Below are 17,337 nucleotides of genomic sequence, written 5' to 3' on the forward strand. Positions count from 1 at the left end.
TAGTAACCTCGTTACACTAACTTCATAACATCACAAACATGAGGGAAACGACCTCGTGCCTGAACCAACTAAGATACATATGTGAGTCAATCATAATAAACTCACTGTTAATAGAAGTTACTTAGAGACCCTCTAAAGCCCCATCGTAAAAACTTGATTATGTGGCGAGACACATATATAATCATAAACATGGGAGAGCAATCTCGTGCTTGATCCAATTAAGATACATATGTGGTTCAGTCATAAATTAGGGCTTTCAGAGATTAGGGCTCTAATAAAACCAATAAGGTCACCATATTTATATCTGTTTGATGAAAGTCTCACATCAGCTAATTTAGGGAATGATCATGGGTTTATAATCAAATAATAGTCTCTCCATTGGTACGAGACCTTTTGGGGAAGCTCAAAGCAAAGCCATGAGAGCTTATGCTCAAAGTAGGCAATAATCATACCATTGTGAAGAGTCGTGTTCATCTAACATGGTATCAGAGTCATTCCCTAAACTTAGCCATGTCAATAGAATCCAAAAGAAATAGGAGGCGTACTTTGTTCGAGGAGAGGTGTTGGATGGTTCTAATTTCAAAATTCCAACATAAATGTGACACCTGAGTAACAAATGAACATGAATGAACCGATACCACATCCGAATGAGAGCAAGCTTGAGAATCAGGTGCATGAACATGTGGATATTCTTCACTCTTAACAATTAGGTACCGAATCTAGATTCTAAATTTTGATAGAGAACAACGTGGAGTAAAATTGCATATCATGTTTATTTATTTTAATAAACTAATAAATTATTTGAACTCCATCATAACTCTATACTTATTTATTACTATTATAATATTTAAAAATCATGGGGAAAGTAAATAAATAAAAAAAATTTTAAAAAAATCTTGAACATGTGACAGCTAAGTAGTCATATTATATCATATTATATATCATATAATATTATACAAAAAGAAGGTGGATGAAAGTATGTTTGCTTGTGAATGCAAAAGAGGCTGTTTTTTAATTAATTTAATACTAAAATTAATTAACAACTAATTAAAAAGGTTGTCCAAAAATAAAATAATATATTACCTAAAATCTCTAACCAACCATATATTAAAATAATACTTCACTTCACTTAAATCTAATTAAGATGAGCAGAAAATGTCAGTATGAACATAACTCAATTTATACGACATAAGTTTGGATGCAACCAAATTAAGTCGTACAAATATAGTCCAAAAAGTAGAAATGTTCATATGACTATACAATCATACTTTTGATAACAGCGAATTTGCGATTGTGTGGCACTCACTTCCCAAAAACAAGTGAGTTAAGCGCCTATGGCCAAGCGACGTATACTCGAGCCTCTGGCCCTGATTCAAGAAGAAAGTATTAGAAAACGGGGTAGAGAGATTTCGAAAGAGAGTTTTGAAAGCAAGATTTGAGAGATTGAAATTGGTGTTATATGTAATGCAAGCAAAAAGGCAACAACAACGGCTTACAACATATAACTATCAGGTAGGGGGATAGGATGATCTGAACAATTCAAACTACTCAACCTAAACTATAAGGGTTGGGTTATATATATATATATTTTTCGGTTTAAGTTGAGTTGAATATATTATAAATAAAAAATTTGAATTGGTTCTTGGAACTATTTTGGTCGAGTTGAAGGGTTTACAGTTCAACATAATCTACCCTACTTTTAAGATTGTCATGCAGATTAAAAATATTTGACGTTTAACAGGTTTCACTTATATGTTGTGACTCACGAATGTTTGATATTTGAGTTTTATAAAATTTTAGTTATTAATGTAACATATATTATACAACCCGACCGACCCAACCCAACCCAACCCAACCCTAAATCCAAAAAACCCAAATAGGTTCACAACTCAACCCAACCCAACCCAACCCAACACAGTCAACCGAACCTATGTCTCGAGCTCATGATACAAGATTATGGAGCTCTAGATTTCAATACACATTATCTTCTCGGTGTCCTTCGAAAAATTTCAAAGAGCTAGCTTGCATAACAAATCAATAATTATATCATATGAAACATGAAACTTTTTGGGAATGGTGAATACGTTACGGATCGAACGGAAAGTTCACCCAGGTTATATAATAACACACATTAATTATTATTATTATTTTATTATATTGTCTCATATTTATGTACTCCATCATAGAGTCACCAATGGTTGTCTAGATTAGACACGAATTGATCTCTTTTGTTTTTTTTTTTATTTTTTTATTATTATTATTATTATTAATTTGTAGATAAAATTAATTAAATAATAAGTGGATTTGTTATTTTAAATGAAATTGTGTACGGCGAATCTGTTATTAATTTGAAAAATATTATTATAATTAATAAAAAAATATATATATTATTATGGGATTTGTAGCAAAGTGCGTGAAGGAAAAGCAAAAGTAATTAATGAAAATATTAATTAATAATATATAAAATAAATAAATTAATTAATTAATAAAATAGAAATGCATGAGAGGAGATGATGAGATAGCTCCGTTGCGGTCGCCGAACGGTTCGTACTTTGACCTTTACAATACACGGTCGGGGATGGAATCCAATTTTTTAATTTTATTTTTTTAATTTTGATTTTTTATATATATATTTTTAATTTTTTTAATTTTTATAATTTTTATAATTTTAATTTAATCTACGAGTAATAAGGGTGTTTGTGGGTTGGGTCGAGTTGGGTTCATATATTTTTGAAACTCATCCTAATTGTTCGACTGGTAAATTTCTCATTTCAAATAATTTTTATTGAGTATTAAATTCAACTCAACTCAATCATAAGTTTTTTGGGTTGTGTTGGTTCGAGTTTTACTGGTCATTTTGGAGGAGCATTTGGTTCGGCAATTTCTAGTCTTCATCTATATGGTATTTCATCCAACCCGATGTTCCGACAAGGCTCCACTTAATGGTCTGTTGCATGTTGTTTCTCGTGTTTAGACCTACCAAAGTTTAGTCGCCCGAAAATATGGGAGAACCCACTTAGGCGTGCCTACTGGTGTTCTCGAAAAAGCCTAAGCCGGTAATTGACAAGACTCGTTCCTGTGCACCAAATATAGGTTTTAGTCATTTATTCAATTTTTTTTTTTTAAGAAAGTGAACAGTTGGTTCCTAAAAATATATTTATTTATTTTATTTTCAAATATTTAATTAAAATTTGTAGCTTAATTTCCGTATATATTTTGAAAAACTATTTTTTTTTTTTATAGGTAAAAAATTGTTTTTAAAAATGGTTAGAGAACAAATAATAAAAAAAAATTATTATGAAATTAAATAAAAGTAAAATAAATATACGTATAAATATATATTTTACCATGTAACTTATAAGTTTATAATCTAACTCAAATATATGTGTAACGATTCAGGTCCATTGGGCTTATCTTTTTGGACTTCCACTCAAGGCTTTAAAACGCGTCTGCTAAGGGAATCCACCCCCTTAGGAGCCTGGCGTCCTCGTGGGCGTTCGTTTCTTTCTCCAAATCCACTCCCTTTGGGGCCCAACGTCCTTACTGGCACATGGTCCGGTGTCTGGCTCTGATACCATTTGTAACGACCCAGGTCCACTGCTTGCTAGTAGGTATTGTCCTTTTTGGGCTTTTCCCTTTCGACCTTCCCCTCGAGGTTTTAAAATGCGTCTGCTAGGGGAAGGTTTCCACACCGTTATAAAGGGTGTTTTGTTCTCCTCCCCAACCACTCTGGGACATCACAATATGAGTTTAGGTTGATCGAGTTTTTCACATAATCGAATTTTTTAAACATCCCTATTTTAAGTATTATAAAAGAAAAGGCTTGTAAACGAACATCTGATCCTCTTAGTCAATGGTATATATGTTAAGCAATTGAATTATGCTCGGTTAATAATATAAGGCACGTAAATACAAAAAGATACACATGTAATGTAGGAACCTATTTTTGTTTTGAGTTTGAATTGCCTTTTGCTTTGGGCAATCACCATATTTGGTGGATTTGTCTCATTTTGCTACTTAAAAAAAACAAAGAATTAATTACATATATAAATACATAAATAAAAATTATATTAAATATAATATGAAGTAATCAATACAAAATATATGTATTTTATATGATTTGGGCTATATTCTAATTTTATAAGATGACAATAATAATGCATGAAATGATAGAAACGTTATTAAATGAACTGAATTTTAATAAGAGTCGTTACTGTACTTCAATATGATATTATTATCAATGTCCTTTTTTTACGTGTTAATTCAAAATAATATTTAAAAATCTTATTCACAAATTCGAGTTTTTCAGTTTATTGTAACAATCTGTTATTTTACACTTAGATAAATGAGTTGTTATTGAACTACGAGCTACGGCTAGTGCATGCCCATACGCTCATAAACCAATGAAAAGAAAGGAACGTGTGTCACATCATGGTGTATACGTTTGTACAAAATTTGTTAGCCGTCTTGACCTCAAATGCTTCCAAATTTGTCAAAAATGGTTCTATAACGGTTCAAAATGGTAGAATAGTGTCTATAACTCCATTCGGAGTTATTTAGCCACGTCAAGCAGAAGGAAGCCACACGAACTGAGTTAGAGTCGAGGGAGCTGCTAAGGCGTCCTCCTCTAGAACAGCTTCTCATTTGGGTAGAAAAGAACGTTTGATCAAGTAGCTTCGAACTCACAGCATAAAGATAGGTGTAGTACTATCAATAGGGCAGTCAGTATGGTAGATCGTGTCAGAGACGCCATTTAAGACACTGTATGTTTGAAAGCATGGTATGTTATCCATGTGGAATGGAAGGCCACTTAACTATTGATTGTTGACCTATGAGTTCAATGGGTGGTACCAGTCCCACTCAGACATCTAGATTAACACAAAATCAACAAGGAAGAGTGTTTTTTCCACCACATGTCGATAGGTTGAGAACTCAATGTGACATCGTTAGTCTTCGATACAAGCGATTTCGTCGTAATCTTAGAAATTGATTGATTGGCTGAGAACTAGACCAACATCGATTATTATTATAAAAGGGTGGCGTTTAAACTATCGTTATTCAGGAACGACCCTGTAACAACTCAGATTCACCGCTAGCAGATATTGTCCTCTTTGGGCTTTCCCTTTCGGGCTTCCCCTCAAGGCTTTAAAATGCGTCTATTAGGGAAAGGTTTCCACACCCTTATGAATGGTGGTTTGTTCTCCTCCCCAACCAAATGTGGGACATCACCGACCCTACCGGGCTTCAAGTTTAAGGGACGAGGGCTGAAGTTGTTATTAAGATGGTTTCTACACTAAAAACAAGGACGTTGATCTATCAAGGTGTTCGGAGGTTGTTGGCTAGTATCACCGGCACTAGATGTGTTCCCTAAGGAATTTTCAAGATTACCCAGATGAGAATTTGATTTTAGTATTAAGTTCGAGCCAATAACAACGTCCATTTATAAGGTTCTATATAGGATGACCTTGACCAAGTTGAAAGAATTAAAGTTTGCTAAACGAATGGACTCCATGCACCAAAGCAACGTTCCAATCACTAACGCAATCTGCTTATATCACGAAAAAACCTATCAACAAAAATACTGACATGAAGTAGTAGCCGGTCGAAGAACTTTGATATAGAGCAGAGCGCATCGAAAAGTTAAAGAATATAATAAAGTGCACTAGCTAATCAGATAATCATCGAAAGCAGCTAACTGCGAGTCCATATTAAACCTTATTTTAGATTTAACAACACATTTTCACCGTATAACGTCTAATGATTGCTTTTAATATGCATATAGTAACGACTTTGATTTATGTTGTGAGGAAACGTGTTCGGGTTGAGAAAAGGGCCACATGGGTGTGGCCTCTATTCTCTTAATTAAAACAGTCCCAACCCTAATTGCACTTTACTCCCTGTGTGGTTCCTTTATTGCACTTTACTCCCTCTGTGATTTATTTATTGCACTAGACACCTATCAACTAGGCCTCCAGCTAGTTCATCACTCTTTGTTTTGTTATCTTCACCCATATTATCCATCCCAATATCTTTCTTTCTTTTCAATTCTCTCCACCAAACTCTTAAGAATTTAAGAATATTTTTTTTAGAAAGTTATGGACATTTCAACTCTATAATAAATTAATTTTTTATTTTTCGTATGTAAATTTAGATTAATAAATTGATTATAGACAAAAATATGTGTTTATAAACCATAAAGGGCGGAATTTTTTACCTATTCACGAACTAACACTTAATTTTGATGTTATTTTTCATGAGAAATGATTAAATTATTACGATTTTTTTAATACATGAATTAAATTGACAAGAACCTCTTAGGACTAAAATTATGTTTTGTCTTACTCTTCAATTCATATAAAAATATGATTGTATTGCTCGAGTTTAACGTTAAACAACCTCATAAACTACAATGCTTTAATACGCTCTAATTAGAGTATTATTGTCGACAGCTTTATCGAATGAACACCTCGTATTTTCTATTTAAAAATGATGACACAGTGGGGTTGTCAATGTCAAGAGTTTGGAGGTTTGTCAATGTGATGCTAATTAAGACTTCACGTGTTGGCTTCTGTGTTTGACGTCTCTTACATGACGAACTTTACAACCAAATTATTTCACTAAAAATTCAACAATTTATAAGGTAAATATTTCACTGTAAAATCTTGGAATTTACATGAGCATCCAAAATTGAATATATATAAAACATGTCTATTTCTTCTTTTCTTTTTTCTTTTTTTTTCCTTTTTTTTAATGAAAAACAGAAACCAAAAACAGTGGAATGAATATAAATTCTATCTCTAATTTAATCCAAAAATTTAGATATTAAATTTCTACAAAGAATTCCAATATCAAATGTTGTAGAGTGAAGCGTCTACGGTCGGATCAAGTAAATGCCCCCCATTAACTTACTTAAAAGTATGCAAGAAATAATATAAGATGGCTGACAAACTATCGAAAAAAAAAAACACAGAATCGAAAACCAACATATTTTCTGATCAAAACAAAGACAATGTAGAGACGAGATCTTAATGTTCTTAAGGAGACATTGATAAGCAACACTTTTTTTTAACACGACAAATATGGAATATACCTCTAACTTCAAAGAAATAAGTACATGTCAATTATTGTTGAGCCCTGCTGAACAACACTACAAGTAGCACTATTTTTTAACACGACAACTTCAAAAAAACAAGTATATGCCAATTATTATTGAGTACTGATGAACAACACAACAAGCAGCATTATTTTGTAACACGAGAACTTCAAAGAAATAATAAGTACTGGCAAAATTTGAGCTTAATAGATATGTATGTGTCATTTGAGAACCATCTTAGTTGGTTCTCACATGGAAAATCAGGAGTTCATGGACTATTACTACTCATAATACTCTTATTATGTCTATAAATTACAAGAACAAAAGAATCCTAAGGAGAGAAGAGTTAACAAAAGGGAAGAAAAAAAAATGAATCAGACATATCTGCCATGATCATGAGCAGCTTCTTAAGGCTTTACCTTAATTGCGCCCTTCAATAAGCACGGGAAGGCACCTTCTTTTTTCTTTTCTTTTCTTGTTTTATTTTTTATTTTTGTTCCAAGAACTCGTTTACTTGACACAGATAATAGTCTTTTCCTTTTNATTCTCTATTCTGCTAAGATATTGGGGTTTTCAAGCTTCTTTTTTTTTTTTTTTTTTTTTTTTGTTTAATTTCCATACTTTTCACATCCATCCAAAGCTTACACGAATTGAAAGTTTTTTTACCACACATCACGGAGATACCTGCCACTCATCTGAAGATTTTTAACCATGCTCTCTGCCTTGGAGCTGTCAAGAGATCCCTGGAAGATTGTACAAGTAAATTTGATTAGAAAGAGTTAAAAACACAAATCTACAAAGTAAAATCATGAATATCCCGATGTCGATTGGATTAGGTCCAGGGGAACGAGGAAGGCAGAAAATTGTGATTGAGAGAGATCCTTAGAAAATGAAGGACCACAGGGCGAGTTTAACTTTCACATCATGATTGAAAAAGCCAAATAGCGGCATAGAGTCTTGCATCTTTTTACATCTCTAGAGGATCTCTAGTTTTACTACGAATCCCTGTTGTTGGATTGGATTATAACGAACTTTTGGGTAATTTGTACGAAAGACCTTTGCTACGGGAAAGAAAGAAAGATTTTGGCTCCGAGGGGAAAAGCATTGGCCATTTTCTATTTCCTGCACCCTCTCCTGACTCAACGAAAATTCGTGGACTAGTCGATCTCAGTCTGCATCCTATCCCATCAGTGTTGAAGATTATTGAGAGAAGTCGTCCCACGTTGGCTAATTAAAGGGGGAATATCATGGGTTTATAAGTAAGAATACTATCTCCATTGAAATGAGGCCCTATGGAAAAACCAAAAGCAAAACCATGAGAGTTTATGCTCAAAGTGGGGATAATATCATATCATTGTGGAGGTCGTGGTTCCTAACAATCACTTCTTTAATCTTCGGACAAAGGATATCGAGAAAGAATAACTTCAAAATAACAAGATCAAGCTTCTTAATAGTAAGATCCTAACTGGACTGATCTTTCAAAATATATGCAGGTAATTTTTTATTTAATAAGAAACAAAAGATTTCATTGATATAGACAAGATGAGGAACTAGTCAAGGCTATAGAAATGTAACTACTTGAGCAGTTGAGCTCTTATTATGGCCAAACAAGTGTGCAAAAGCGGAACAAATAAAGTTGGAGGTCATATTCATATTAGTAGTAGCTCAATTTTCATCATATGTTTTGATCAAAACAGTAAACAGAATAAATAAGGGAGTGTAATGAAGAAACCTGTTCTTGCACAATGTTATGAAGCGTTCGGTGGACGTCTCTAGCCATGCCCTTCGCATCACCACAAACATAAATGTAAGCCCCCTGAGATAATAGATTCCAGATTTCCGACGCCTGAAGAAGAAACGAGGAGGTTTAGCATGTAGCTCTAACAGCATACTCAGTACTCTTGAATAAGGTAGAAAGGGGTTTTGAAGTTCACCTTTTCAACCATTTTATGCTGCACATATTCCTTAGAGGGTCCCTCACGTGAGAAGGCAACAATCAGCTCAGAAAGTGCACCAGTTTCAACAAAGTTGTTCAGCTCGTATTCATAGATGTAATCCTAGAGAGAACAGTCAGTTTATATCAGCTTGTACTCATAGATGCAATCCTTAAGAGAATAGTGAACCCAATACAATGGTGGAGCTGTCATAAAATCAATTAGAGCATCACTTGCCATGTTTCTGTTCCTGCATCCAAAGAACAATATGGAGTGTGCTAATTCTACACCAGCTTCTTTAAGAGCTAACCTTTCCTGCAAGCGAATTGTGATAATAGGTTCATACAAACTAACAGCGTATAGAATGAAGATCAATTCAGTAAGTAAAAACAAGTGCAATAATGGAAACCTGCAAGAACCCCCTGAAAGGGGCCAACCCCGTTCCAGGACCAATCATGATAATGGGCAATTTAGAATCTGTGGGAAGCTTGAAGTTCGATTGCCTAACATAAATGGGCGCCCAACTGCATGCTTGGCTCTCCTCTAGTGAAACAGCACTCTGCGTAGAAATATTGTCAGAAATATATCCCTTCCCCAATGTATGCTAAACATAAGCAGTGGTTTTTCTTCACTTAAAATTCATATCCACATTAAAGAAATAGTAAAAGTTTTTATTATAATTTATTCTGCATGATTGTTCGTGATTGTAAGGACTTTTTTCCCCAGGGATAGGTGTTTTCTCTTCCCCTGCAGTTAGCCTGTTTCTTTCTTATCTTCATCTCAACAAAATACTAATAATAATTTTTTAAAAAAATCAATTGAAGTACCTTCATCCAAGTCGAGCAAACACCTTTGTGAATTCGTCCTGTTGGTGTTTTGTCATAGACCAATGCACAAGTTACATTAATTCTAGATGGCGCCATCCTGTGAATATATTTACAGAACGTTCAATTAAAAAATGCACGGTAAAGGAAAGAAATACTAATATAAAATGGAAAAATAGTTCCCAACTTGCTAATATCTTGAGTAAACAAAGCTTGATAAGTTTCTTTTTATCATGAGTAAGTTTCGAAGCATTTTTATGTAGAAGTATGAATCTAATTTCTACGAATTATTCCTGCTCTAGAGGTGCTTCCAATGTCTACGGACCCATTTTCCGCAATGTAGTAACTGAAAGTGAAAAGGCCCCCAAGCAGGTATCACTACTTATTGTAGATTGATGATATGGAGTAGTCGAGACAACACTTCGAAATAAACAACCTCTTGTCCATAACTATAATTTCAATGGTTTTAGGGACATGCAAGGCAGCAGTTTTTTCTATGTAGTAAGAGAAGCAATAAATACCACTTATTTCAATTATCATCTCAATAATTCAAATAGCTTATCTTATGTAAGCATAAAAATTTTCATTTGCTTATTACGATCTTTCATGCATAGCAGTATACACACATAACACAACCAAAATTTTGTGAAGATTCCAAGCTCTGCCCCCTTGAGTAATATTAAATGTTTTATACACAGCTTCAAACACCATTCATGCTTATCAAGTTCTTTGTCCTCTTTTTCTCGAATTTTAACAATGAAAATATAAAGAACCGAGCTAGGTTCACCTACAAAATAATTACCACAACCTAATGACTAGAATGGAACATGGCGTACTTCACAAAAACATATTTCACCTTTTATCCATTTCGAGTTAGAGCTACTTTCTGCCTTTTATCATTAAATGAAGCAGTAATAAGATCTTTCAGCCTTAAAATTTGTACCTTGGAGAAGAAGATATAGAGTAATATCGAGGCTGCAAGCGTGGGGCAACTGCAGCAAAAAAGACACCAAGTGGTGGCCTCGCAGATGGAAATTCAGCCATAACTTCAAGTAGACTTCTCTGACTCGCGATTATCCATTGAGAATACTCATCCTATTAAAGTTGAAAAGAAAAGGTAACACACCTATGAATGAATAGTACTAGAGAAGATTCCAACACAATCAAACTACTTGTAGGGTACTTTTCCAGCAGGTGATGAAAGATGCCTTAATCGATCAGCTTCAGCTGGGTCAGAAGCATGAGCAGCTAGAGCAACCAAGGCAGACTGCAAAAAGAGAGAAAAAAAAAAAGAAGTAAGAAAAGAAAATAAAGAAGAAAAAGTAACAATTAGAAATCATAAAGCAAGAGCTCCAAATCAAAACCTTTTTGGGTGAACTCAAGAGGTCTGCATATTGAGTCAATGCAGTCCTTAAAGTGCAGGGTGCAAATAGTGGCGGCAACGAACTTCCAGTTAACGGTGTGCCATCTTCCTTATCAGCATGGATAGAGAAGTATGTTTCAGGTGAAAGACCAAGTAAACGAAGAGCCTCTTCCACAACTTCATCCAAATTCTCACAAAAAACGCCCACATGATCTCCAGTTTCATATCTGATGAAGAAAAAAAACATCACAATAGAGTCAATATATGACAATGTAATATCTCGTACTACAACTAATTTTCTTCTTTTATGTTAGCTCCCAATAAATCAGAACAATCAGCATTGGTTTTAGGCAAATAATAGAAATACATATTTAAATATATATCAAGCAAGATAACTTACGTCAATCCAGTGCCAGAAATATCAAACTCCAGATGGGTGCAAGACCTGTCTGATGCAGGAGTATGAAGCTCCTTTCTCACGGCCACATTAGACCTGCAGATGGTAATACCGTAAGTAAGATGATAGTCGCAAAAACAAATCCAAAGTATTCACTTATAACGTACCTGCATGGATGTTGAGCATCATAAACAGAGTGACCATTTGCCAAAGACCATCTCTTGTCCCCTCCAGGTACATCTGCAGCATCATAGAATACAACCCTGTACTCCAATACAGCAGCAGTATATGGGGTAGAAGCAGTTGTAGAGTCATCCTCGTCTCGAAGTAACTTATCCAGCTCAGGCCATAATGCTTCACGCCTAAGAGAACAGGAATCAGTGAACTGGGTCATTTTCCAATACATGAAAACAGAATAAAGAGGAATGTCAACTGCTATGAGGTAATAATCAATTATTGGTGTTTTCTACTACCAAGCAGTGAAATCATCCTCAATGCACTGATCGTCATCTCCTAGACCCACTGGAACAAGACGCTTTCCACCTGCAAATACACACAAAATATATCACGCTTCTCATGCAGAAAGTGCCAAAGAGCTCCAAAATATGTAATACATCGTGAAATTAGACAGCCATCAAATTTCAAGACTATTTTTTCAGTTCAACTTTCATTGGTTTGTAAGTTTGATAGGCTGTGGACGCATGCTTATATGATACTGCAAGTTTGATTAGACTAGTTATAATTAGACATTCTTTTACTTTTCCTCCAATCATAAGCCTCTAAACCTGACTCATTTTTTGAAAATTTTTCAAACGATTGATCATCTTCCATGTACCATCAAGAAACTCATATATGGTTCATATCCAAAGTAGGCAACTGACAAACTATGAATCCAACGACCCCAAAGGGATATGAGTTTACTACTACTTCATAAAGACATTCAAGCTACAGCTCTTTGATTATTAAATCAATCCATGGTGGTGTAGTTACACTTACATATTATGTTAATCAATAACTATCCTATCTACGGCAGTTATGTACTAAGCAGTTCAATAGATGTGCTGTAGGTGGACATTGCAGATCTGGAGCTTAAGAATCGAAAAATTAATTCCCTCCTCCAAGATCTTAACTCTTCCAAAAGAGTGTTAGATACCCCTTTATGCTCTATCATTTGGAACAGTAACTACCCAAAAAGGTGAAATTCTTAATCTGGGAAATTCTACTTGAAAGTATGAAGCCTTGTGATAAATTACAAAGGATAAAACTGACCTCACCATCCCTCCATATTTCATCAGTACGAAAGATGAGGAATCTCAAAATCATCTCCTGGTTCACTGTGATCAAGACACAAAGTTCTGGAATTTGTTGTTTTCTATTGGCTGGTTTGGTGTATTGGATTTCAAGGAATGCCTAACTTGCCTCTCATTGTCTAAATCATCAATTTAAGAAGAAAGCCAAAGCCTTCTGGCTCGATTTTATTGTAAGCTTCCTCTAGAGCACTTGAATCCAAAAGAATGGCAGATTTTTTTTCTCTAAAAAGAGATATTTTTCTTCTTTTCGGAACAGCATCCTCTTTTTAACAACTTTTTGGGTATGCTAAGTAGATCTTTATGTAACTACTCTTCAACTGATGTCAACTGATATTTTGGCCAAATTGGAGGGATTTCTTGTAACCACCATTAGCTGTTGGGCTGCCTTTCTCTCATAGTTTCTCTTGTACGTTTTATTTATTTCATAAATAGCACATGGATTGATTATATCTGCAGTACTCACTAAGACAGATTATTCATTCTCTAATATGGTATCACTGTTCTAATAGGCTCACATTTAAGTTGATCTATTTAGCAAAATTTCTAAAAGGAATGGTATCGTCTAGTTTGACCACAATTTCCACTCTAGGAAACGAGTCCTCTTTAAGTCAAAAGTAGAATGGGTGTGTAGCTATACTATGATAAGGCCCAAATGAATGTATGGCATGACCTTCAAAACAATCAAATTGATTCATTTGGACTTAGATAGCCACCAAATGCCTAGCTTGAGAGGCGCCATTTATATTTAGAGGGTATCATCAACTTCCTGAACTTTATATTCTATTTACATTGCCAACATTATAGTGATAGGTGTCAGGTGTTCGCACTTGCTTTGCTACTGGTGAATTATAGCCTCAAGACATTGGTGAGCTTCACTTCTACCTTGGTGTTCTTCGATGAATTAGCTGAGATGGTGACCTTTTATTTAGAGAAGGTACATTGATGTTTTGTTGGTTAAACAATAGTGGTGGATTTGAAAACAATTTTTACATGAAAGAGCAACACAAACCCTCTCAACCACAAGATAATTTGAGTAACACATTGATGTCTATTTTCCATTACATAAGACTAAGATTTCTCTGCCTTTTATTTCTGACAGAAAGATGCTTCCTGTACTTTATTAACACATGTATTTGACTAAAGGGAGTTAAAAGGAAATGGTAATTTACCCTGCTCGGCAAGCTGTTCATCCACCACTAATGCAATCTGTTTCAACCGAAACGAATCAAGGGAGAGCCTCCAAATTCATTAAACAAAGGTACCAAAATTGAACATTTTCATGCTAGTGAACCTTATTGAAATGCTCATATTGCCGGTTACCAAGGCCAAATACTGCATATTGAAGATTTGAAATCCATTCTCCCTTCTCCTTCCCCTGATACATAAAGTAAAATCAACAGTAGCTCTAGAAGACACACACAAACGATTGAATCAAACTTTGAAGAGTAGAATAATGCAAAATCAACCAAACAAACAAAAAGTTAAGGGAAAGAAAAGAATATACCTCAGAGAACCATTTATAGAACCTTGCTGCATTATCCGTTGGCTCCCCATCCCCATATCTGCAGGCGCAGATAACTATAAGGAAAGGAAATTAAAAAGCCCAACGGAAGATTCAAAAAGAAGGAAAAGAAACACAAACGACAGGAAAGTGCTGTTGAAAGTTGAAACTCACGTCGCCAAGAAGAAAATAGTTATAGTCTCTTTTCTCAACTTTTCTTCGTACTCATCATCATCGGCTGCATAGTCATCCTGAGAAAAAAGTTCAGCTCCAAAATGAGCAACGTGTAAATTTGAGCTAATCAGAATCTAGAAAATGTCAGTCGAAGACTGACAGAAAACGAAAAAAAAAAAAAAACAGGTCATGCATACCAAATCAACAACTCTAAAAGTCGCCTTCTCATATCGAGCTTTCGCTTCTTCAGCAAGAGCCTAATTACCAAAATCAGATCAAAATCAACCATCAGCTAAGCATAACCTAACAATTCAATCCAAATCCCCAAAAGAACAAAATCCATATTCGGTGTACAAACACGTGTTTCTACCGGCACACCTTTGCAAAGCCTTCAGCAGTGCCAGTCTGTGTGCCAAAAAAGACAGTGACCTTCTTCTTGCCATCCTCAACTTCAGGCTCAGGCTCTTTGACTATCAACTGCTTAGGCGGCTCGAACGATTTAACCTTCTGACTACTGGATCTCTTCCAAACAAGAACCACAACGCAGCCGATCAAAACAGCAATCGAGGTAGTCACGATCATGACGAACTCTCTGTTCTCCATCATTAGAGTAGCTACTTCCTTAACCGATTCAGACGAATCCTGCGACGGATCCATCGCCTTCCTGATTATTGCCGATATAAGCTCCAACGTAGAGACTTTCATCGACCTGGATTCCGACTGCATACAGCCAAAACAACAGCGGAAATAGACGAAACGAAGAAAATCAAAAACAAAAAAAAACAAAAAAAACCTGCGGAATCCGGTAGACGAGAAGATAATAGCACCGGATTCCAACGAGAAACTGAAAAAGAGCTACAAACTGAGGGCAAAACAGTGGCCGGAGAAACAGAGGAAGAACGATGAAACTTCCTTTCTCTTCTTCTCTCCCCCGGTCGTTGGCTGTACGTAGAGAGAGAGAGAGAGAGAGAGAGAGAGAGAGAGAATGATGGGTTTATTAGGATCGCGCTCGTGAACCGAATTAAGAAGCGCTTACCAAACCGGAAGAGTCAAACCGACCCAACCACTATCGGTAAACTCCAAGGAATGGGCCAATCGCAATCCGACCGACCGAGATCCGTCCATTCCGATCAAGAAAATGATTTGATAATTATGAATTTCCACCCACAAATATAATAAAATTTTAAACATTATTCAAAAACATTTAAATATACTCTCTCACTTGGGAAGGAAATTGGTTAATATTTTGTTTTAAAAATAGCAATAAGTTTAGAAAGTTTGGTCCAGCTTATTTACTGTCACATTGTCTGTCTACGTGGTCCCCACCTCCTTTGGGGCCAACGTCTTTACTCGCATGTCTGTTTGGTGGTGTCTACCTCTCTTTGGGTCCCCATCCCCTTTGGGGCCAGCGTCCTTAATGGCACACTATCTCATGTCTACTTCCTTTGGGAAAGAGTGGGCCAGCGTCCTTAATGGCACACTGTCTCGTGTCTACCTCCTTTGGGTCCACCCTTTTCGGGCCAGCGTCCTTAATGACACACTACCTTATGTCTATCTCCCTTTGGGAAAGAGTCTCCTTGCTAGCTCTGATACCATTTGTAACGCCTCAGCCCCGCCGCTAACAAATATTGTCATTTTTGGGTTTTTCCTTTCGGGCTTCCCCTCAAGGCTTTAAAACGAGTCTGCTAGGGAAAAGTTTCCACACCCTTCTAAACGGTGTTTCATTCCCCCTCCCCAACCAATGTGGGATTCTCACAATCTACCCCTTTGGGACCAGCGTCCCCAGACACTTGTTTATTTCTCCAATTCATGTGGGACCCTCACCAAATCCACTCCCCCTTCGGAACCCAGCATCCTTACTGGCACACCACCTCGTGTCTATCCCCTTCGAGGAACAGCCTCCTCGTTGGCACATCATCCCGTGTCTGGCTTTGATACCATTTGTAACGGCTCAAGCCCACCACTAGCCGATATTGTCCTCTTTGGGCATATTGTGATAATCTCACATTGGTTAGGGAGGACAATGAAACACCCAAAGGTATAGAAACCTTTGTGTACGTTTTAAAGCCTTGAGGGGAAGCCCTCAAGGGAAAGCCCAAATAGAACAATATCTGCTAGCGGTGTGCTGCGCCATTACAAAAAGAACTTAATCAAAATTTTAAATTAGCGAGATTAAATTAAAACTAAGTCTAACCTTAATACTCAAAATTGAAACCAAGACAAAATTAGAGTAAAAAAAAAAAAATTCCTCTATAAATGGATACAACTTTTTTTTATACAATTATGGTGGATTTAAACTTTCAATTTCAAAAGAAATAATACATCTAAATTAGAATTGAGTTATGCTCACGTTAACATCAAATCATTTAGGCTCTTATTTCAAACCCTTACAAACACATTTTAATTATACAACAAATCATTATTTTTAACCTAAGTTAATTAATGTTTACTTATAAACTCATTCATTACAAAGACTCATATTATACTAGGTACACAAAAATCATATTATTTTTCGACCATGGTAAGCTCGGTCAACATTTAGGATAAAGTAAAGCTCAATCAACATTTAAGAATTATTTATCGATTCAATTTTCTAAAAAGAATCGATATAATTTTTTAAAATAAGTAAATATGAGAATTTAAGATTCATTAATAATTATTTTTTCTGTGTCGATCAGTATACTTATACTTATTCACACTTTTTTGGTCGGGTTAACCCAAGTTTACTTTTAAAATTGTTA

The 17,337-nt window shown here is 35.4% G+C and overlaps 1 protein-coding gene across 1 annotated transcript; it reads right to left on the minus strand.

Annotated features, from left to right (window-relative positions):
- Nucleotides 1-7,675: 7,675 nt before the first annotated feature.
- LOC111799127 (NADPH--cytochrome P450 reductase-like) lies at nucleotides 7,676-15,531 on the minus strand. Its single transcript, XM_023682534.1, has 18 exons — nucleotides 14,975-15,531; nucleotides 14,794-14,853; nucleotides 14,597-14,673; nucleotides 14,426-14,483; nucleotides 14,213-14,296; nucleotides 14,091-14,127; nucleotides 12,085-12,154; nucleotides 11,779-11,973; nucleotides 11,615-11,707; nucleotides 11,216-11,441; nucleotides 11,035-11,118; nucleotides 10,795-10,946; nucleotides 9,855-9,951; nucleotides 9,437-9,586; nucleotides 9,265-9,342; nucleotides 9,028-9,150; nucleotides 8,826-8,939; nucleotides 7,676-7,836 (listed from the first exon to the last, which is right to left on the minus strand). The coding sequence occupies exons 1-18, from the start codon at nucleotides 15,320-15,322 to the stop codon at nucleotides 7,756-7,758; spliced, it is 2,127 nt and encodes a 708-aa protein (XP_023538302.1). The 5' UTR covers nucleotides 15,323-15,531; the 3' UTR covers nucleotides 7,676-7,755.
- Nucleotides 15,532-17,337: the final 1,806 nt, after the last annotated feature.

This window comes from Cucurbita pepo, chromosome LG07 (genome assembly GCF_002806865.2).
Source record: "Cucurbita pepo subsp. pepo cultivar mu-cu-16 chromosome LG07, ASM280686v2, whole genome shotgun sequence".
Lineage (NCBI taxonomy): Eukaryota > Viridiplantae > Streptophyta > Magnoliopsida > Cucurbitales > Cucurbitaceae > Cucurbita > Cucurbita pepo.

Coding starts and splice junctions, on each gene's coding strand:
- LOC111799127 (XM_023682534.1), bottom strand. CDS start 15,322: ATGCAGTCGGAATCCAGGTCGATGAAAGTCTCTACGTTGGAGCTTATA. Junction 11,974..12,084: donor GAGGATGATTTCACTGCTTG/GTAGTAGAAAAC, acceptor CTGTTCTCTTAG/GCGTGAAGCATTATGGCCTG. Junction 8,940..9,027: donor AGCATAAAATGGTTGAAAAG/GTGAACTTCAAA, acceptor TTTCTTCTTCAG/GCGTCGGAAATCTGGAATCT.